Source organism: Hyaena hyaena, unplaced genomic scaffold (assembly GCF_003009895.1).
Source record: "Hyaena hyaena isolate Hyena2069 unplaced genomic scaffold, ASM300989v1 scaffold_585, whole genome shotgun sequence".
NCBI classification, from domain to species: Eukaryota; Metazoa; Chordata; class Mammalia; order Carnivora; family Hyaenidae; genus Hyaena; species Hyaena hyaena.
This window is the reverse complement of record NW_024081217.1, coordinates 1031425-1055329: the sequence shown is the minus strand read 5'-3', so window position 1 is coordinate 1055329 and position 23905 is coordinate 1031425. Positions and strand designations below refer to the sequence as shown.

General features: G+C 36.9%; 1 protein-coding gene across 6 annotated transcripts in view; it reads right to left on the bottom strand.

Annotated features, from left to right (window-relative positions):
* TCERG1 (transcription elongation regulator 1) overlaps positions 1-23905 on the bottom strand; it is a 60621-nt gene that overhangs the window by 35567 nt on the left and 1149 nt on the right. For 3 of the 6 annotated variants that reach the window (XR_005532560.1, XM_039256686.1, XM_039256687.1), the window contains exons 2-9: positions 17812-18037; positions 15430-15582; positions 14070-14517; positions 9454-9696; positions 5079-5141; positions 3739-3939; positions 2917-3029; positions 2087-2175 (exon numbers count right to left, since the gene is read on the bottom strand). Coding sequence is in view for 5 of the 6 variants with exons in the window: in XM_039256686.1 (XP_039112617.1) it covers positions 2087-2175; positions 2917-3029; positions 3739-3939; positions 5079-5141; positions 9454-9696; positions 14070-14517; positions 15430-15582; positions 17812-18037 (1536 nt within the window). In the remaining variant the exon portion in view is untranslated. The remainder of the gene's footprint in view (positions 1-2086; positions 2176-2916; positions 3030-3738; positions 3940-5078; positions 5142-9453; positions 9697-14069; positions 14518-15429; positions 15583-17811; positions 18038-23905) is intronic. The other 3 variants (XM_039256688.1, XM_039256690.1, XM_039256689.1) reach the window with 2 other exon arrangements.

The window sequence follows — 23905 nt, the reverse complement described above, 5'->3', positions numbered from 1 at the left end:
CTTTAAAACACAGTAATTTGACTATGCATCCCTGGAGTGACATATCCTGAACATAAAAATAATGGGGAGAAAAAAAGCTTGAACTATCTTCAGTACCGCACTGTTAAAGACAGTGTTGGTACTGCTATTCTGTGACTTGTGCGTGAGCAAAGTAAATGAAGGGCACCAGAGTGGCTGAGTCAGTTAAGCATCTGCCTCTTGATTTCAGCTCAGGCCATGATCTCAGGGTTCCTGAGATCAAGCCCTGCGCTGGGCTCTACATGGACAGCAAGGAGCCTGCTTGGGATTCTCTCTCCTTCTTTCCCTGCCCCTCTCCTGCTCACTTACACCCACATGCTCGCTCGCTCGCTCGCTCTCTCTCAAAATAAATAAGCATTCCAAAAAAGAAAAAAGAAATTAAGAAAATGAGTAAATGTGTCACTACTACTCAGCAACAGGATTTTCAGCAGGAAAGGGGATACCAAATTAAAACAGAGGACGAGAGTCGGTAAAAACCTTGCAGTAAACCTGAAATGAAAGTGATGATATGAACTAATAATCTATCTTTAAATGTATGCATCCTCAATCTGTGTCTCCCAAAGAGGTCTAAAAATAATGACTTATTCAGTAATAACATCTATCCCTAGATCCTATAAATGCCACTTCCCACAAAAGGAAACCAGTCTCCCTAGCAAAATGGCCAAATCTAGGTCTGAGACAGGAAAATACATGAGCAAAGCCAGGAACACCGTTGTCAGAGCACAAAGCAAGGAAGATATCAAAAACAGGGTTGTAACAAAAAACCCTGGGTTCAACCTTAAGAGGTTTCACCCAGCCAAAGATGAAACAACTGAACACCAAAAAGGATAATAACTATAATGGGTAGAAGCATATAAATATGTTGAGAGATGCCTGGGTGACTCAGTCTGTTAAGCGTTTGACTCTTGGTTTCAGCTCAGTTCATGATCTCACAGTTTAGTGGGAGTTCAAGCTCCACATTGGGTTCTGTACTGACAATGCAGAGCTTGTTTAGATTCTCTCTCCCCCTCTCTATGCCCCTCCTGAGCACACACTCTCTCGCTCAAAATAAACAAACTTTAAATATATATATATGTATTTAAATTTATGAATTTATAATACTCCAACTCAACTCATTATTCTGAAAACCTCAGCACTACGGACACTTTAGGCCAAATAACTAACTTTTCGAGGGCGTTGTCCTACACATGGTAGGACATTTAGAAGCATCGCATCCCTGCCCTCTTAACAACTAGATGCTACACGCTATTAACACCTCCCAAGTAAAGACAACCAAAAAACATCTCCAGACACTGCCAAACATCCCCTTATGAACTATTCTTGCCAAAAAGATCAAATCTGAATCTGATCATATCTCTGTACCTACTTAATCGTTTGCAGGAAAACCAGGAATACAAGACTCAAACAGTACCATCTGGATGCAATAATAAAATCCAGACTGTGAGTCTTCATATAACAAATATATTTATCTCTTAAATGGCAAAATGAGAAGGAAGAAGCAATGAAAATACAATGAGGGGAATCTATACATTACAAGACTTAAGAAACAACTCACTACAGTGTGTGGACTATATATGGATTAAATGGGCTCGACCAGGAACAGGAGAGAAAGCACTGACGCAGGGAGAAGAAGAAAAGGGGGAACCAGACAAAAAAAAGGGAAAGAAAAGTCTACTATTCAACACTTCAATAAAAAGCCAATTTTATACAGTTCTACAAATGTAATCATATATGTGGGTATACAAACAAAATCATTTTAAAAGTATGTTAAACAATAAAAAGCAGAGTCAGAATCTCACAGTGGCGCAAATCTATAATTATGTATGATAAACACTAATGGACAATACCATGAAAGGAGGAAGACAATGCAGCATATGAGTTTTAGGTTTAAGCACCCATAATATAAGAAATGAGAATCAAAATATTCATTAGATAAAAACTTCTACTTGACATATGTTCTTTTAAAGAGCCTTTTCTTTATGTATGATCAAGTATGTAACAATCGAATATAGCAATTACAAAAAAAATAATTAAATAAAGTAACTTACTAAGTAAGCCAAGTACTTACCACGGGGTACCAGGAATAGGGGTAGTGGCTACTGGCTTTGCCTTCTGGGCAGCCTTTTCTTCTTCGGTCATCTCCTCTTCTTTGGGCTCCTACCGGAAATGATGTTACTCCCATTAAATGATTATCAAAAAACTAAACCAAAATACTAAACAAATACAAGCTACACTGCAAACACCTCGAAGTGCAACCAACATAAGATCGATTACTAACAAAGGGAGTATAGACTCTGAACAGGAATTTCTAAGAAAGTTCTAAATCCTTGAGCCCTAAACAGAGCCGAATTCTACAACAGCAGACACCAGCAACAGCAGATGGTTCTATCTTACAAATTCACTGACCATCTGCTTAGAAGCAGAAATGGAGAATATAGTATAGAAAATCAGACTAGACATCTTCATTTAAGGTTACTTGTTTCTCCTGCCAACTTCCTTACTAATAAACATGACTACCACTGGTCCCTGACTGAATAAAGGAAGCTCTTTTCAGTACTGTATAGAGATCATTCCATGCCAGGAGGAGACAGATAAAACATAACATGCCTCAAACATAAAACTGTACTTATAACTTTATCATGTACCAGTCTATAATCAGGAGGCTAGAGATTGGGTCCATGCTCTGGTCCAAAGCCCTTTCTTTCTATGGGCCTTGGTTTATTAAAAGAATTTAAGACAACTTTCAAAGGAAAAACTGAATGACAAACTTCAAAGAACCCTAAAATTGTTAATTTTTAACAATTAACTGAACTTGTATCAGATGAGTTTTCAAATTACAAGTGAACTGTACCCAACAATTAGTGCTGGCTCCCAGGTTAGTGGGCCGTGGCCCTTTACCTCCTTTATCTCCTTTATTGGCTCTTCTTTAGGGTCTTCCTCCTCCGTCTCCATTGGCAGAGGTTCCTCAGAAGCTTCTTTAATTGGCTCTTTAATCTTCTCCTCTAATTTTTCTATTACAAAGTTAAGACAATGTCACTTGATGGTTTTTGCTGTAACTTTCCAAGAACTTTCAGAGTTTAAGCAGTTAAGATATTCAGAACTAGAAGTTATTAACCACAAAGATAAAATGTTCTTCTCTGTATCATCAATTTTAATCTCATGTACTGGTCAACTTCAAACTCCTCACTCTACCGTGAGATAACTGTCACTCGAAAAGAACTACTGATTTCAGAGGGAAAGAAAGTCTTTCGAGTCATTCACGTATCATTTCTAGCGATAGTCACTTTGCTGAAAAGGATGAGATACTAAGATACTTAGAAACAGGAAACAGTGATAAGAAATTATGAGTCTTCTTCATCCAAAACTTCAGGAGCCTCCTGTTTTCTTCAAAACACATACAATATACAACCAATCTCAGTAATTACACAATGAAGTAATTATGTCATTCCTGACAAAAGTAAAAATGTGTGTGCGTGTGTGTGTGTGTGCGCGCGTGTCTGTAATTTTAGATGGATGGAAAAATCACAGACAAACACGTAAGTAGAACTGGCTTTTTAAATAAATACATGCTTATCAATTCGGTAAAAATAAATCCAACAACTATGTAACCAGCAAATCCTTCAAATGTGCTAAAAAAGGAAGTAACTCAGATTTTTAAATAGCACTCTGTTAATAGCATCACAGTTTTTACTATGTCTCAACAAGTCATTAAAACTATACCTTTTTCCTTTAGTTCTTGGGGTTTTTCCCAGGTTGATTCTAATGTTCTATTATTATAATAATATGTCTTCCCATCGGCTGTTTTATATTCGGTCCACTCAGAAACTGCTGTTGCTCCAGCTAAGGTAGCAGGTGAAGCTGCAATAGCGACCTGGGGATGTATCATAGGTACGATAGGAGGGGCCATTCCTGGCAATACACCTAAAAGAAGAGGAAGAAGAAGTTAGATCCAAGTATCAACTTGCAATGCAAAATAAAATCTTAAGATATGAGCTAAATCTTTCTATTAAATACTAATAAATGAATGAGCAAGTTGGAACAAAAACAAATCATATAAAATGTAATTCACTTAATGCTATTTCCCTGTTCAGTTCTAAAGTCTAAATTCAATTAGATTCAGAAAATCAACTCAACAAGTATCTTAAGAACAGTCAAAAATTTGGGTCACAGTTAAGTCTTAACCATAAACTATAAAAATCATGACACATTCTCTACATGTGACTAGAAATGTATTTTTATAAGGGATTTCTCAAACTCTAATGAAATCAAGGCAACAAGGATATTTACTGAACATATTTCCTGAAGCAAAATAATTTTCTAGTTCTAAGGTACCTAAAAGGATATGAATAAAATTCTCAGTTTTAAAGTAAATGACTTGAGGTCATTATCAAATCTATTTCAACATGTAAGTGATTAAGTCAGGTGTCCCTTTTAACTGTTTCGTTGGTTTAGTCTTTTCCTTAAAAAGGTAGTTTCTTCCATTTTTTAAAAGATAAGCCAAGGTAAATATTCTTTTACAAGACAGCTGAACAAGCTGATAAATATATCAATTAAGGATATATGAATCCAAATTGGGGGAAAAAAACCCTCTAAGCCTCTTCTAGAATAAGTTTCAGGAGGCTATCTTCATTAATTTAAAATGTAAATTTATACTACACACAAATATTCACACACATATACTCACTAGCATGCAAGCATAATCACATCACTTTACACATGGAAATGATTTTTTTATATTTAACTTAAAAACACACATCAAAAAAACAAAATTAAATGTTATGAGTATGAGAATGAAGTTGTTTACACTTATTACAAAAATTAAGATATAAAGTGATCTGACCTTATTTGCTTTTGTGAACCAAAGAAGCTAATACTACAGGCAATTGGGAAAATTAAGTGTTGGCCAAATATGACAACTGCATTTATATTGCTCATTAAAAAGAAAAATATAAAAAAATCCACTCACTTGGGCAAAAATAAATAAATAAAAGGATAAACAACAACATTCACTACCATGCCAACTTACAGACAAAACAAACTAAGATGGTTTTAAAAATTACCGGTCTTGGTGGTAGCGACTGTCTTTACATACGGGCAGCTGACTATTTGCATCATTGCTACACCTGTAAAATGGATAAGCAAGCATACGTTGGAAAGCTGCCATGGTATGTCGGCTACCACTGGGATTCAGGGAAATAATTTACCACTGCAATTTAGAATGCTATTTCCAATGAAAAAGACCAAGAATGGAGTAAAATTTCTTCATGTTTGACATTTTGTGGGAAGTAGTGCCAAATCCAAGGATAACTAATTCTAAATTATAGCATCGATTACCTTTTTATCAAACCAGCTCTGATAATATTTGAAGGAGTCTCAAGAGTTTAAATTCAACAAAGGAAGCCCCTTCATTATATATAACAAGTTCTCATGTGGGACATTCTCCCACAGGACATCAAACCCATGCTGCTGTTGCTTAGATACCAGTGAAAGGCAGATGCAGCATGACACTGACCAGACACTTGCTCTGTGCTGCTAAGTGGGCACTGCATGCAGAGGCTGAGGCATGGAGTATAACCACGCAGAAGTAGAAAAAGAATAAGAAAGGACAAAGAGGGATGCAAGAGGAAGGAATGGAGTAAGGTATGAAGTGGATCCAGATATTCCACTGCACGTAATGCCTTAAATAAATGGGCAGAGATGAGGAGAAGGGTAGCATTCAACTAATGACAAAATATCCATGTTTAGTGGCTGCTCTGTGGAATGTCACAGGCTTGAAACAATGTAGAAGCAGGCTACCTGCTAAATACAGCCCCTTTAGTAACATTAATGACTACATGGGCTGATTGCTTCTGAAACCTCTATTATTTAAGCCAACTAAAGGAGTAGCACTTGTACTAAAGAATGGAAATTACATACAGTTCTTAGAAGAATGAAGACTCATCATGATTCATTACAATAGTGATAAAAAGGGAATGAAAGAAAAAGCTGGAAAACTAAGACTGATTAAGTGAAGAAATCCAAAATGAAGTGTGAATTTAAAAAACTTTTAAAGAAAAGGCTGAAGGCTGAAGGCAGGAGGAAAGGGGGAGTTCAGGGATTGAATTTTAATTTCTATTTGTTCTGGCTGAAAAAACTAAACCTAGTTTGGTACCAATAAAAATTTTAAATAATATACTATTTTCCCCACTAAAGTACAGGAAAAGAACTTTATCTAAACTCAGGTAAAAACTGAAATTAAACCCCTGGGTTTGTAGATAATGTACCTAAGATCACACACACACACACAAAAATACTGCCAATTTTCGGAAAATGTCTTTAATTTCTTAATTACTATTTTAAATAAAGAATATTAAAGCTAAGCTTTCTATTAACTCTGAAATGAAAACAAAAGCACTGGGTCATAAAAAGCATGCTGAGCTAAGCTATATGTATAATCTTGTCTTCCCTAACGTTAAAAAAAAGCAATGGAAAAATTCATTTGGTTAAGAAGTTACACCACATATTAAGTTTAAATTAGTATAAATACTGCCATCTGCAGGACCACTGAAACTATTAAGCAAGCACTAGAAATTTAATTCTTAGACCGTATGAACTTTATTCTCAAAAAATGTTCTCCAAAACCATCCCCCAAAAAGTGATTTTAACCCTTCAACTTAAACAGAAGAAAATCAAATGCATTCGTATATTTAGGCCTAACTGCCATTGTTAAACCCCAAGTGGGCCAACACAGAACTCCTGTGTTTGACTAACAACACACAATCCATACTGAAAGGTCATATTATGTTTCTTCTCATGCTAAAAAGATATGATAAACTTAAGGTTTTCTGAGGGTGATTACATAAAAAGGAGTCACAAAATTACCACACATCTAAATGTTTAATCTTCTATTTCAAGGGAACGTCTGTTCAATTTTCCTGTAACTTTATCCTCAAACTATGTTCTACTAGGAAATGAAAAAATTCCATTTAGGATTTTTGAATAGTTGATGTCACTAATAGTAAGTTTCTTAAATTCCAAATAAGATTTTACAGTCTTAGAAGATGTGCTAGAATTCTAACCCAATTTACTATCCCCAATTCCAACTCTTATTCCCATATTTGACATACAGTTCTTCCATTCCTTTCCTTCCTCTTTTTTGACTATCTCTTCCTTAATCATTCTCATTAGAGTCATACATTGCTATTACAGATAGAACTTAAAGTTCCAAGATAAATTATACCCAAATCCTTCCTGTTTACCTTACTGCCAAATTGATACAGAGAAAAAAAATTGATAAAATAAAAAAAAAAAAAGAGACCAATTCCATTACATATGAAAGATTTGGGAAGGAAAAAAACAAGTCTTCTTTTTCTTTCTTTTTCACTAAAGCAACATCAAGAACTGAATTAAAAGGGAATGAGAGGCAATTGGCTGGCTCAGTGAGTACAGTGTACAACTCTTGATCTTGGGGTGTGAGTTAAGCCCTACACTGGGTGTAGAGATTACTTAAAAATAAAACCTTAAAAAAAGGGGGAGAGGAGAATAAGAAAATGAACATTAGTATCTAAGATGCCTTACTATATAAACAAGTATTATGATTACTTCCTAGAAGACATTCAGTCTCTCTTTAAAGAATCTTGGCAACCTGGACAAAACTTTACACATTATCTAACTCAAGCTCTCTCCCATATGACCTACAAAATGACATTAGTGGCTGCCATTTACTAAAGGCCTTTTACTGCCAAACTTCATAAGCACCATCTCATCTGCTCAAATGGTCACCACCATGCATTCTAAAATTTAAAGATGGAGTCGTGAGGGTCAGAGAAGACCATGACATCAAAATAGGGATATAAGTGAAGAGATGTTGTGACAAAAGTCAACATTCTATAGAAATGAATTCTGCTACTCTGCACCTTTCACCCACTGGTCCTGTTGAGAAACTCCAAAGCAAAACAAAGTCCTTTTTGAAAGCCTCTCAATTACTTCGGTATTACTATGCTATCTCTCAATCCCCTCTCTACAGAATTAGCAACCCCAAGCTCCTTCAGATCATTCAGAATCCAGTATCTGGTCTGAATACTGTCCCTGACCAAGCCTGTGAGAGGCTATGACCAATGTCAAGTGATTCTCCATTTATCACTTAAGTTTTCTACAAAAAGTATATCCAAAGAGTATCCAGAAGCTTGTCTTAAACTTAATTTAGAAAAACGGCAATCCCTAGTATGATGAAACATTTTTGGTTTTCCTCTTACTTTCTTTCAAGTGATGTGAGTTTTTTCAACATCACTTATTGGGCATATCTGACACTACATCAACAATGTGCAAAAAAAAAACCCAAAAAACCCCACTAATTCTCAAATTTTTGGTTTTTCTTTCTTGCTAAGGTGTAATATCTAAGTGCTTCTTTTCCAAGCAGGCACAAGGAAAAGGACAATTAGAAAAGCAGTGATAATTAAAATATGTGCAAATCTAAGAAATGGATGCAGTACAACCCTCTTCTTACATAAAAACTAATACAATATAAAGTGGCAATAATAGATAGTGGGAGGAATGTGAAAATAGGAGAAAAGAGGCCTACATTCTATTCATCTTTGCCACAAATTTCAAAGCAAAAACTGAACCTGCAGTCTCTAAGTTATAAAAGCTTCCAGTTGTAAAACTAGGAGAACAGACCATGGATTAAGGGACAAATGTGTGTCAACAACAAATGCATTCAATTTAGGATGCCCAACACTATCGCTGTTGAGTCCCCAAAGGGAAAATTCTACTCCACAATCTCACTAGCATTACTTAAATGTTTAAATGGTACAGGTTATACTTCACAATTGTTACAAGGGTAAGTTCTGGCTTTGCTCTAGATCAATTTCTTATAAGTGACTCACATTTTTTTCCCACTATAACACAGTTATTAAGAGCATGGTATTTGGATCTGGAGCACCCAGCTCAAATCCCAACACCATCACTCATTAGCTATGTGTTCATGGGCAAGTAATTTAGCCTGTCTATGTACCTACCTCACAGGATAATTGCAAAAATTAAAATGAGTTATTACATGTAAAGTGCTTATAACAGGGCACAATATAGAAAATCACTCACTTAGTTAGCAGCTATTAATGACTTGTAATTTCTCAACTTTACAGACTCAATCCTTTAAGAAATTGCATTTGAACATAGTTACAGGAAAAGATAATAATGTTTAATTCACTTAGGCCATTATCCAAAAATGAGTGTAGCTTCAAAGGTGGCTCTAATTTTAAGACATGTAAACAACAACAAAAAAAGGACATTTACCAAAACTGAAGAGAAAATATTGCAGTTAGCCATGAATCTTTTAAAAACATTTCAAACAGGTGAGATTCAAGGCAAATTTCAAATGCAACAGACACATGAGAACAAACTAACTGACAATATGAAAACATAGCTAGAAAGGACTATTCTCATCTACTGATTTACCTGGAAGCGGAATTGGCATGCCAGGAAGGGGAACACGAAACGGAGGTACCATGACTGGTGGAAAAGCAGGTATTGCTGCTGCTGGCTGAGGTACTGAGTGAGGAACAGCAGGAGGTAACGTCTGGGGATGCGGCTGGGGAACAGTTTGCACAGGTGTGGCTGTAGGAGCAGGAGTTGAAACACTAACTGTAGGCGTGGCAACTGAAACAGCAGAACTTGGGGTCTGATCTTGTGTTGTGGGCGCTGATGAAAGATAAAACAAAAATATGTATCATTCCTTCATAAACCATTTCACTATATTCATTCATCATTCACTCATTCAGTAAGTATTTAAGAGCCCATTCCATGCACCACGAGAAATTTGTAACAGTCTCTGTCTTCAAGAAGCTTGAAGATAATTAATGAAATATAAAAATTAACTGAAATATAAAGTGAAATGCGATAAATGTACAGGAGTATAAATCAAGACGCAAAGACCATTTCTAACTGTGAGAGGGTAGAGAAAAAACTATATACGTGATGACAGGCCTTGAAAGATTAGAATTTCAACAAGGACAATGACAGAGTGAAAGGAGAAAATAAGCAAGTGATAGGAAAAGTGAGTAAAAGCAAAATGGAGGTAGCAACAGGGAAATGTTTAGAAAATACAAGGCAAGCAGTCGACTAGTAAAGCACCAGGCATACCAAAAGAACCAGTGAGTTATGGCTGGAAAGGCAGACCAGAGGCATAAAGACGACTACTTTGACAGAAGGCTAAGGAGTTTGCACTTTTCTGGGTAGGGAAAGGGAAGAACGTATGTAAATGTAGTAGAGAAATGACCTAGAGAAAAGACTTAGAAGAATGCACACCAACATGTATGTACTCATTACATCTGTGTATGGCTTTCACGTTTTGCTACATATCCTTCATTAGAGTTTAAACTTTTTATAAGAATGCATTCCTGTGTTATGTGTGCGACTTCATGAATGTCAGTGAGGTGGAGGGGAGGCAAAATGAAGATTTCTGTACGGAATCAGTGTTCATTTGATGAATCAACCTGGCAGATGAATAGGAAGGAAAGGAAGAACAGAGGTGGGAAAATCAATTTCAACCTATCTGGAATTGTCCAAGCAAAAAACAACAGAGAGAAAAAGATATGCAGTAACTAATAACTGAATGAGTATGAACAAATGAAGTAAATAACAAGTTGGGTTTCTCTACAGAAATTATTTCTCTCAAATAAAAAAGTAAAAAACAAAAAACAAAGAGAGAGAGAGAAAAGAAACAAAAAGAAAAGAAAAAAATAGTAACTCAGATTTCCAGTGTGAGAGACCAGGAGAATGTGAAATTGGGGTAATTTGATTCTAATACATTATTTTCAAGTATCAAAAATAAAACATTTCATCTCTAGTTACATTTAAAGTCAAATTGTGACCAAAAAATAAATAAAATTTGTATTTTATACTTTAAAAGTGTCAGTACTCAAGTATTATAAAACAGTTTGGTTATTTGTTTGTAACCCATTTAGTTCTAACACAAAGCTCATTTTGGTAATTCATTGGTAACAAATATTTCATAGGTTTTGTTTGTTTGTTTGTTTTTGATGTAAAGAAAAATTTCCAACTACCTGTACTGGACTAGGAATGAATGTACCAGATTAAATGAAATAAAACAGTGCATTCCCAATATTTATGCCAATTTTATCCTAAAGGAAAGCACACTGTTTAATACAAGCCACCCAATACTCCAACTGACAAAATTTGTATCTTTTTTCAGCTCCTAATAATGAAAAACTCACTTAGGCTGGGAAGATGTGAGCAATTTCATACTTGTTAATGAGGGACTCACCTTGGCTAAATAGACAGCAGGGCCAAACAAGTATCTTCAGGGGCCCAGGAATGAATTGTTGGTCTAGCATAGACCTAGCCTTAGGGTACAGTATCATATTAATATAATTTTATAACAGTGTGAAAAATACAAATTACATGCAACATTTGCCCAGTCCCATAAATATACCACTTAGCATTTGTAATCTACTGTAATGGCTGAAAATATATCTAGTTATTCTTCCCAACTTCCCTGAGAAGCAGGATTTCAGCAGCATTTTTCACAAACTTGCAGAGGATAAAATGAGTTTATGTTCAGCTGGGGTTAAAATATAAATTTCTTAATTTTTATTTCCATTTACCCACAGGTCTATACTGCAATTCATATAATTACATTTTTTTAATGTTATGGTAATACTATTTAGATACAGTTACTAGAGGTAAATCTTACTAGAGGTAAGATTTTTTAAAAAAGTACTGTAGTCAGGAAAAGAAGAGAATTACAAAAGCATCAAACTTCAAGTGGAAAAGAACACCAGTGGAGATGGCAAAAAGTTATTCACTCAACCCATTCCTCCTGCTGACACAAGATTTTCTAAATTTGATTAGTGGCCATGAGTCATGAGAGGAAAGAGATAAAGGCAATTAAAGAATTCAGTGGGAAACCAGGACAATGCTATAGTGGCTAGGACTTGCTGCTCAGAAAAATTCCTACCAACTCCTTTTGCTAAAATAACTAGTAAAACACTAGGCCTCAAAATCTACTACTTATTCAGCCTCAGGTCTTAATAAAAAAGACAAGTGACTGCAAAAGATAGAGAAATACTAAGATTGTAGTAGAACAACACTTCAGGATACTGAACCAAGTGAAATAAAAACAGACATCAGGAATAATCAGACCATCAAAATTAATATTTAAAGGCAGTAAAAAGAACATCCTTTTGCTATTCTGTTCTTAGAATAGAAGCCTCCCAATCGCTGAAGTGTAGTGCAAAAAAGGACAAAAAAGGAGTTTTGAATAGAACAGCTCATAGCAGCAAGACAGCTATGGGCCTGTGGACCGACCACTCCAATATAAAAATGGAATTAGGGACAGTTAAATTGTTTCACTTCCAATCTTCCTTAAAACAAAGTACTACTATTTCTCCTTCCTAAGAAGGAAGGGAACAAAGCATAAGCAACACAGAGCCTCCAAAAAGAACTGCAATGTTTTATTAATCACCTTCTGCCATTATCACCACAGGTACCCCCATAAAAACTGGCAGTTTCCTGCCTTACCACACAGGTTTTTAGAAGCACTCGCCTGTAAAAAGGCAAAGTCCCTCAGCCAGCAGCTACTGTCACTGTTATACTTCCCTATCAGAATTCACCCTAGCTGAGAAAGAAAAGACTTATAAAGCATCACTTATATCTCCCTATTAAGTGCATTTCCCCCCAAGGTGTCCAAAAAATATCAAGTACAGCCATTAAAAATTATCTCCATATTAGGTGTACCTTATCTCTTCAGTTACTTTTTGTATCAATCAAATGCAGTAAAATTTGAATCTACTGTGATTAAATTTCTCTCATTTATGTATTTCTTTCAGGATAAAAAACACTAATAATTTCCAAGTCCCTGAAGCTAGGGTACTTTTCTTATTCTCATCTATTATCCAGGTAATAAATAATCCAACTTCTAATCACCTATAGAGATAACTAGGCATCTTCATACCAGTATTATGTCAAATAATCATATCAATAAAATCATTATTTAAATATTCTGGGGCTCAGTCTCAGCCTACAAATTAAATAGCAGCATATATATAAAGAGAAACCTGCCGGAACTAATAGTATACATATTGATAATCTTTTAAACAAATTAAAGAATTTTCTCTCCCTGTTCCTAAATCTGCTATTAATCCGCTCCCATCTTTTTAGAAAAGGTCCAACCTTGGGGCCTCTGTGACATTACACCAGAAAATTCTCTTACCTTTCTGACTATTTCTATCTCCACTCCTCATTCATCTGCCCGTATCCCATTCTAAGACCTACCTACCTCTAAATGAGATTACAGAAAAGTTCCTAGTAACTTCCTCTGATTCAATATTAACCCCCACCCCAAAAAAAGAATCCTATGAAAATCTTCCAGAACACTCACACTAGACTCTGGAACCTGGGTCCATTTGCTTGGTTCATAAAACTCTCTGTAACCTAGTCTCCCTCTTATTCAATCTGTTAACCAATATAACGCCCCCTCCCCACCTCAGAAGAACTTCTTAACAATCCAATAAACTGTATTTATTCTCATCTCCTGACCTCTTTTATGACGTTCCCCTTACCTGAAAGACTGGTCTTTACTTTCCAATCCACTCAAATCCTACCACATATGCTTCATGGTCAACCTCAATACCCACAGTACATCCACTTACTTGTCTCTCCCTTTCTTGAATTCCTACATCTTCTATTTCCACTGTATAGCTGTGCATACTACTCTCTAATTGTTTCACATGCATTATTCTTGCCTCAGTTAGAAAAACTGGAAGCCCTGTAAGACAGGGACCAAGCCTTATACTCATTTTCCAAACCCCACAGCACCCAGGGTTATTACTGCTGGTCAACATGAACAGCTACCTCTGCACTTCCCAGTTTAGCTACGTGAATTCTACTGATGGAAATTTCTGTTATTTTTTAACCCAAAAGGCTTAATGTCAAAAACGTATTTTAAATAACATGAAAGATAATACCTGAAACACTAGATCATTTTGCAATGCAGTCCCTACCTGTCCATTTCTCTCACCCCTAAACAAAAACACATGCTGGCTGGTACTCACTTGATACTGTCTGCGAAACCGAAGAGGCAGTTGTTGTGGTAGAGGTGGTAGAGGATGGGGTGGATGAAGATGTTGAAGTGGACACTGCAGGTGCTGGGCTACTGGTGGTAGGGGTGGAAGCTCCTACTGCTTGTGCTTGTACTTGCGCCTGCACCTGCGCCTGCGCCTGAGCCTGTGCTTGGGCCTGGGCCTGGGCCTGGGCCTGAGCCTGAGCCTGAGCCTGAGCCTGGGCCTGGGCCTGGGCCTGCGCCTGGGCCTGCGCCTGGGCCTGCGCCTGCGCCTGGGCCTGAGCTTGTGCTTGTGCCTGAGCCTGGGCCTGTGCCTGGGCCTGCGCCTGGACCTGAGCCTGGGCTGCAAGCATAGGTGTCAGTTCTGACTGCTGAATAACCTTAACTCCATCTGGTTTGGTCCATGCAGATTCACGTGTCCGAGCATTATAATAATAAACCTGCAGAGGAAGCAAAATCATTGATATCCCAGAATCTGTCAACTGTCATTAAAACACACTAATGTAACTATATCATCTTTTAAAAGGTATTTAAAAAAAAAAAACTTAGAAAAGAGAAAAAAAAGTAGAGAAGAGAAAGTGGCTATTGTTATATTATGAAACTCTAAGCAATCTTCCCCTTCTCTCCCCTTCCCCTCATTTTCTATAACGAGCACTGTATTTTTAACACAAAAAAGAAAATCGAGGTTATATTTTGTGCAGAAAGTTAACAGCAGGCCTTCGACTGCTCTCCTCAGAAAGACCTGCTTACAAAGTTGGCCTCTGACTGGCATTTGGAAACCTTAATTTTAAGAGGATTCCCATCATTCCTGAAAACTCACAACTACCTTGGCTCAGGGGAGCTTCCCTGACAGACAATACTTCACATGTGCTGTCACCATTCCATGCTGAAGGAATTAAACATGTCCTATGTGATTCCACTGATGGGACTCCCGGAAGCTTGTGCTTGGTTTCCTCCAGTCTTTGCCCCATGCACCTTTTTTCCTTTGCTGGTTTTGCTTTGGATCCCTTCACTGTCATTAGTCTTAGCTATGAGTACTACTGTATGCTGAGTTCCAGAAGTCTTCCTAGCAAACACTAAACTTCAGAGTTGTTTTGGGAAGACATGACACATATTTAAAATACAGGCTTCCAGAATCACAGATGAACATATAAAAGCATGCCAGACAACCTGATGTCTGTGCAGAAGTCCAATCCAGTGAGCCTTTCTTCAGGTCTACCCTATCTGGTGCTTATCTGAGTGCTTATTTTAATTGGCAAGGATACTGTCGTTGATCTGCATCTGCCAGAACTCTTAACTTTTACTCTCTTGTCACCAAGAAGATCACCATCTAAATCCACTTTGTCATTTACCTTCCCATCTGGAGTTTTATTTTCAACCCAGATCTCCTCAGTAGGAGGCAGTGCTGGAGTACCAGGAGCAGTCACAGGAGGCATTCCTGGTGGAAACATCATACCCGGAGGAGGAGGCATAGTTCCCATAGGTGGAGGCATAAAAGGTGGTCTCTGTTAATTAACAACAATAATGGTCACTTGAACTTATGTATTTTACCTTCAAATTAGGACATTCTACCAAAACATCAAGTACTATAAGACAAACTAGTTTTACTGTCCATTCAGATACATTCATCTAGGTTATATAAGTCAAATTTCTCTTGAACAAAAATGACCACTAAACAGACCAGAAGGAAATACATGAAAATACTAACAGGGTGAATAGCATTATGGGTGAATCTTACTTTATTCTTTATACTTTAACTGCATATTTCATACACTGGGCACTGGATTATTTTCAAAAGGAAAAACTTGAGTTACAGATCTATTTTAACACTAGGCACACCAGTGCCTCCACAGCTCACATACCACAGGAACCAACCATAACAGAAATATTATTTTATAAATAAGTTTCGAAGAAAAGAAAAATCAGCTATACCTAACCCTTTATTTTCTTTTCCTATAAGAAATAACTATAAGCTAGGAAAATATCCATCATTTTCTATTTTTTTCAAGCAATACTAACAATGTAGCTCAAACATAAACATCAGTAACTTTAAAAGATACAGTAACAGAGTTACCCATTTTACTTTTACTGGAAAATAAGAATTTAAATATATCATTAAAATTTTTTTAAAAATGCCTGGAGCCATTTCTGATGCACTCCTATCTGTGATTAATTCCTTCATTATCAATTCTTCTTCAATGACTGCTGACACAAGACCTCGAGCCAAAACAGTTTAACTGAAACTGCGATAACTTAGCAGAAAAGTGGCCTGATATTTTAAAAACAGATTCAGAACAGGAATAAAAAGATTCCTTCTGTAATCTATAAGTAACATTAAAATTCAATTATTCAAAGCATCTTAATCTGTATAATGCAATGGTCACCATACTAATAATGTGAAAATGCATTTCCTTTTCCTAAAAATGTCTTCTCTCTCATACTCCAGGTTTTTCTGGATTCAGTTTCATGTCTTTCCAGCATCAGCACATAGACCCGTGTTCTATGAAGTACCCACCCCAAATACGTCTCATGCACCATTAGCTGGAAATCATTTAGATTTAAAGTAAAACCACACAATGATCCACCGAGAACAAGAAAAGCAACACAACATTAGAAAGTATCACATTACAACCTCGAATTTATTTCCATTAGAGGGTTACACTAGTCCATTACATTTTATAATATTCTACAAGTAGATTTAACTCTTGAAAGCACAAATTAGAAAAAAATCCACCTATAACAAGTTATACCAGAGCCAGTAGGTCAAAAAGCTATTTCTTATTCTAATCTTCAAGGAAATGTATAAGCATTTAACATTTTGTTTGGGGGGGAAGGAGGGTAGAAGTATCCATTACTTGAAAGGCAATACAATTATTGAGCAAAATACTAAAACTTTGTGTCTCTTCCATAAATATAACCCTATCTACACTGAGTTAACATCACTTAAATGCTACATCATTACCCTTTTCTATTTTTAGTAAGTTCCTTCTTGATTATCCAAGCTAATGGAGGGCAGATGACAGCACTATATTTATTTGGTTTCAGGGGTGTGCGGGCTGGATAAACTAAGAAAACAAAGATATATACACAAACAAAAAGAATACATTCTCAAAAGTAGACGTTCGAGACTTAATACCTTCATGACATCATTTCAGACAACAACTGAGTCTACATAAACTAGAGTGGAATATTATGCTTCAGGTTAAAAAGTTTTTATTTAAAGAAATCCCACAATAATTCTATTTCTTAAATTCTAAGATAACCCTAATTTTCCCCCCAGGGAGAGAAAATCTAAATCGTATCCTAGGCATCATTTTCCTGGGAGAATTGCTCAGAAATATAAATACTTTATAATATTTAAATATGTATACTTACTGGCAACATTTATCATTAAAAATATATTTCCCCCACTCTATATACTAAGATTTCAAATTTCATTTCCATAAAGACAGATTACTAGAGACAATTCTCAAGATACAAGGCAGGTAAGAACACCCTGATTCCTAGTTTTATATGTATGTTTTTCTATGTTTTTTTCACCATCTAATAAATTCCCGTTTGTAATTTCCCTACTAATTATGTTACTGCTGCTTTTAGAGCAACACATTTACATGTGGACGTTCTCTTTAGCTCCCATTTTCCTATACAACGAAGCTAAGAACCAGTTTTTAAGCAAAACTCATACACAATTATCAACACTGACCCAAAGACATGACAACTTCTACATTCTTTACCTGGAGGTGTGGAGGGCCCATTGGTGGAGGAATCCCTCCTGGAGGAGGCATTGGCGGCATATTGGGATCAAAAGGAGGACGTCCAAAGGGGGGCCGAGGTGGTGGTGGAGGGCCTCGCATCATACCAAAAGGTGGAGGAGGTCGCATGAGAGGTGGTGGGCCTCGCATCACTGCATTTGGTGGGGGAGCTGGGCCTCGGAACCTCAAGGCCTGCTGCTGAGCCATCCTGTGTGGGAAAGCAATTTATAAATTTTTCCTTCTCAAAAGTGCAAAAATGTGGCTATTCATCTGTAATTAAAATCAAATATAAGAGGCCCTTAAGAGCAAGTGGAGCTGGTAAGTCATCATTTTACAACCATCGTGGTAAAAAGTACATCAGTAAGAGTGATCAGTGATCACCAAATCCAGAAGGAAATTTGGATGAGGATGATATCTGATGGTCTTAAAATGTCTCCCCACATGCTAGCCACAGTTGCAGGTGAGAATGAAGAAACACCAGCTACATATTAGGAAAAGTGGACAACACCCTGACCAGGTGATCAAAATTATTATCCTCTAAAAAGAATAAATGGGGGCACCTGGCTGGCTCAGTCAGCTGAGCTTTGGACTCTGGATTTCGGCTTAGGTAATGATCTCAAGGTAGTGAGATCAAGTCCCATATCTGCCTCCTCGCTGGGTGTGGAAGCCTGCTTGGGATTCTCTCTTCCTCTCCCCCTGCCCCTCCTGGCTCACGCAAACACACACACACACACACACACACACACACACACACACTAAATAAATAAATAAATAAATAAATAGGATAAATGAACACCATGGGACTGAGAGGGACACACTATCACCTATTCCAAGCAAGAATGGATAACCTCAATTAATAAGGAGGAAATATCAGACAAACACAAAATGAGGAACGTTCCATTAAAAAGGGAGAAGGAAGGCTGTATATTTCACAAATGTCAATGTTATACATAAAAGACAAAGGAAGGCTGTGGAAATGTTTTAGATTTTAAAGGAAGCTAAAGAGATGACAACACAATACTAACTCTAGACTTGATTCTGTACTGGAGGTGTGCTCACTTCAGCTACAGTATGTGTATCAAGATTCTGTACTACAAAGAAATGCTATATAGGACATAATGAGTTAACGGACAACGCTGGGATATGGAGAATAAGCACTGTATCTGTGTAAATTTATGAAGCTGATAACTGTGTTGTAGTTAGGAAGGAGAGTATGGCCAGTCTTAGAAAACAGACACATGACTATTTACGAGTAAAGGACCATGGTATATGGATCTTACCCTCAAATGGTTCAGAGTAAAAGAGAACATGCATGCGTGCAAATGATAAAGGAGAGAGGTAAAATATTAACAGTAAGTGTACTACATCATTTTTGCAATTTTTGGAAATTATTTCCAAGTACAAAGTTTTTTATAGGGAGTGGTGGGTAGCAGCTAATGAGATCACGTGTATTCTTTAACTAAAAGGACAAGCCTCTCACTACACTGCACCCCATCCCATCTTCAACCTCTAGGTCATCACCCTGCTCTGTTTTTTCTACAGCATTTAAACAGATAGGTAGTTATCACATAAATGGTATTACCTGTCTCCTCTCACAAGTGCTTTTCTAAATAAAAATATTAACTCTGCTTACATTGTGTCAAGCAGTGCTCTAAGCTCTTTTGAAGTCATTTAACCATCATAATGACCCTATGAGGTGGATGCTCCTGGTGAGCCTTGAACAAAAAAGGACTGAACTGCATGGGTCGTCCACTTACAGGTGAATTTTTTTCAATAAATTCAGTACAGTGCTAAATTATGTTCTCCTCCTTATGATTCACTTAACATTTCCTTTTCCCTAGCGTATTATATTGTAAGAATACAGTACATAATACGTTTAACATATAAAATATGTGGTCATCAACTGCTCATGTTATGAGTAAGGCTTCCCAGACAAGAGTAAGCTATTAATAGTTAAGTCTTAAAAATTAAAAAAAAAGGGGGGGGGCACATGGGTAGCTCAATCCATTAAGTGTCTGACTTCAGCTCAAGTCATGATCTCACAGTCCATGGGTTCTAGCCCTGAGTCGGGCTCCGCGCTGACAACTCAAAGCCTGGAGCATGCTGCAGATTCTCTGTCTCCCTCTCTCTCTGACCCTCCTCTACTCACACTCTTATCTCTCTCTGTCTCTCAAAAACGAATAAATGTTTTAAAAAACATTTTTTTAAATAGTTAAGTCTTGGGGGAGTCAAAAGTTCTATTCGATTTCTCAAGGTGGGGGGGGGGGGTGGACAATCCCTAACCTCCATACTGTTCAAGGGTCAACTGTATTATCAACCTCATTTTAAAGATGAAGACATTAAGGCACACAAAAGTTAACTATCACTTGCTCAAGACCTCACAGCTGGTTCATGACTAAAACCAGGATCTGAACACAGGCAAATGGCTCTTTCACACTATACCACGCTGTCTATGTAAGCCCCTCTAGAGAAGGAATTCTGTCTTGCTCTCCTGTATATTCCCAGCACATAGCAGGTCTCAATACTCGTTCAATCAGCCAATATTTAGGCAATATTGTATCTAAGTTACCTTACAAGTAGGGTATATAGAATATTATAAAAATTATTTTTAATATAATTTACCTTAGTCTTTTCAATAGCTACTATTAACTCTCCCTATATGTGAAATTTACATTTTTGTGCTCTTAAGATTAATGTCACATTCCTTATACATATCTGAAAATAATCATTTTCATACTCTCTCCTCACCAGGCTTTTCCAACTTTCCTACATTATTCAACCCTCTGCTTAAGATTATCCTTTGAACTTTCTCTAAATTTTCCACACTGTAGTTCAATTCCATCACAAAAAAAACTAAGAACCAATTTGCCTTCCATAAGAACTCTGGGATTGTAAACACATCCAAAAGCTACTATTCCAAGATTATTTAACCAAATTTGCCAATTATCCTGCATCAAGATTACGAAGTATGAGGTAAAAATGGTGAGGACAAAAAGTAGTAAGGGTACTTGTATCAAAATAATCAGTCTTCTTCAAATTATAGGCACTCCCTAAAGACAGCAACTAAAGGAAAAGAAGTAAGGATTGTATCAAAATAATCAGTCTTCTTCAAAATATACCTACACCCTAAATATGCAACTAAAGGAAAAGTCTTAACCTTTGGGCAGAAAAAAAGTTAACCACCAAACAAAGATACTCTGTCTCGGTCTGAAGTTAATAATGTACCTTGATCCTCTGATACCCTTTCAATCTGCCTCTCTCCCTTTTTGAAAAATTTACAGTAATTCTTTCTTTAGATTTTCACTTCCTAGTTACAGGCTGAAGTGAAGTTGTTAGGCTTTCAAATCACAAAAAAAGTCAAATCAGGACTCTGCCTTTTGTTGTTAGGCTAGTTACATAATTTCTGAGCCTAAGTATACTCAGATGTAAATTAGCAGATGTAGAGAAATAAGATGTATCTCCTCTCTCTATATTCAATGAGATAATCCCTGTGAAACATTTAGGATAGTATATGCTACACAGTAAACTATCATTACTTTCATTCCTTCTGGCAAAAACCAAGCACAGTACTCTACTGTCAATTTGATGAGACAGCTTAGCTTTCAGAAGTCTGACACTGAGGACAGATACCATGTTTTCATGTAGAGGTGGATTAGGAGAAACTTAATGGAGGACCATGGTGGAGGAGAAGGGGAAAAACAGTTGGCAAGAGGGAGGGACTCTTGCTGAGAACAAACTGAGGGCTGACGGGGGTGGGGGAGAGAGGAAGAGGGGTGATGGGCATGGAGGAGGGCACTTGTTGGGATAAGCACTGGGTGTTATATGGAAACTAACTTGACAATAAACTATGAAGGGGAAAAAAAAAGTCTGCCACTAAAAATGGTGACAAAATTCATAGACTTTCCTCCATCAAGAACCTAATGTTGCCACCTTCTGACATCAGATACACAGAGCACAGATGCTGAGCTATTTGTACACACTGTTTCATCCCAACATCCTTACCAGAAATTTCAAGTTGGAATAAATGAGCCAACAAAGTACTTGGAACAGCACCTAACATGAGCTATTATTACTGTGGCCATAACACTAGTGTAATAATAGTAGTAAGCGTTAAATGGTATTGTTAGAAAGCTAGCCATACTACAGAGTTAGCTATATTACTATAATTACTATTCTAAGAATCTATATAATCTGACCCCTACTGACATCTCTATTTTTTGATCAAATACTTTAGAAGTTCATTACCTTGAAGCCTGTGCACTTGTTCCCTCTGCCTGGCATGCTTCCCCCCAGATGTTTACAAAACTGGCTCCTTGTCATTCAACCTCACTTCAGATGTTACCTCAAAGTCTTTTCCCCACCTCAAACCCAGTCCCTCTCTGGCTCGTTACCCAATTTGGGTTTTCAATTATGATAAATGCTATGAAGAACTCTTTCACTTGTTTACTTCTGTATTATCTCCACCCACTAGTACATAATAGCCTCCTGGCATACTGCTGCATCCCAGTGCCCAGTATAACTGTTCAAGCATTATTCTTTTAATGGTAGTATAAACTGGGTTCTTCCTATATAACCAGGCACAGTTACATGGGCGGAGTTTGTAGTAACTCTTTTAATTCTCACAAACTTACCAGTAAGGTAAGTTTGGCACCAATTTTACAAAGGAAACTATACCACAGAAAAATAACTTGTTTAAGGCAGCTGGCCAGTGGTAGCACCATTGTATTCTTATTCCCATTTTACAGTTGAGGAAACTGAGACTGCCAACTACCTTGTCATCAGACATAAAGTATTAACAGGTAAACAAAGACCTTGGATAAGAGATCTATACAAATACGTCTCTATCAAAGTTTTCTTAATGGTCTTCAACCAGTAAGGGATGGATGGCATTTGGATCTCTGAATAAATTTTGTCTATTGCAGGTTATTTGCATCCCTACCACTCTCAGCCTTTTTGGAAAACAGAAGGCTACTTACATGAATAGAAGACTCATTAGTATTATTTTTTACACAAGAACAAATGTATCTTCCTAGAAGTATTCTATCTAGACATACAATCTCCCCAGTGATGAAGACAATGCTGCAAATACTTTTAATTGGGGGGACAAAAATAGAGACATGCTGATTTACAGCAGTCAAAGTATGTGGTAAGACTGTGAGACCTAGACCCTACCAATTACTCAGTGACCTTGAATAAGTTTCTTCACACTTGGGAGGCTCATCTCATCTGATGTGAGGTTAGTTCAACCTAGAATTTAGATCAATCCCAATTAGCATGGAAGCAAAGGTTTTGGGTCTGGTGTTCAAGGCTCTCCCGCCGGCAGGTCCCTAGGTCAGTAACTATCACAAAGCACACACTACATAGGTCCAAGAAGTAAACCACCTCCGATCTCCTATATTCATTGATTTACTGTATATTCATCAAATACCCCACTTGTCAGACACAACATGATACACATTAAGAATACAAATACAAAAAATAAGCCTCAGTTTCTACCATCAGAGAAGCCACATAAACAGGTCATTTCTCTTAAGCCATGAGGAATGCTAATATAAGTCATGTTATTTAAATAAAATAGTTTTTACAACATGCCCTGGAAGCAATTTCCATCCCAAGAGCCTAAGATATAAAGTATTTGCAAGAGAACATCTAATTTAAAACCCTACTCAAATCGGTTTTACAACAATGTCTAGACTCCTATTAATAAAGTCTAAAAGGCTACTACTCATTGTAAAGTTCCAAAATGCAAAGTAATATTCCCAATGACTAGGTAAGTATTCCCTTGAGATCACAATCAGTAATAAACTTTCCATCACTAATACGGAACCACCCTGACAATGCACTTTGATCACTCATTACTGAAGTGTACATACGGGGTTTAAAGGATATGAAATTCACCCCTGAAAGAAAACAAGATTTTATGCCTGTCAGATAAGGATTTCTGTGTGTGACAATTCAGAATTGAGAAGACGATTTTTTTCCCTGAACACTTGAGTAACAATACCCATTTCTTTATACAATTTCATCTTGAGCTCCAGACAATACTAAAGAGTCCTCATAACCTACACTGCTCTTT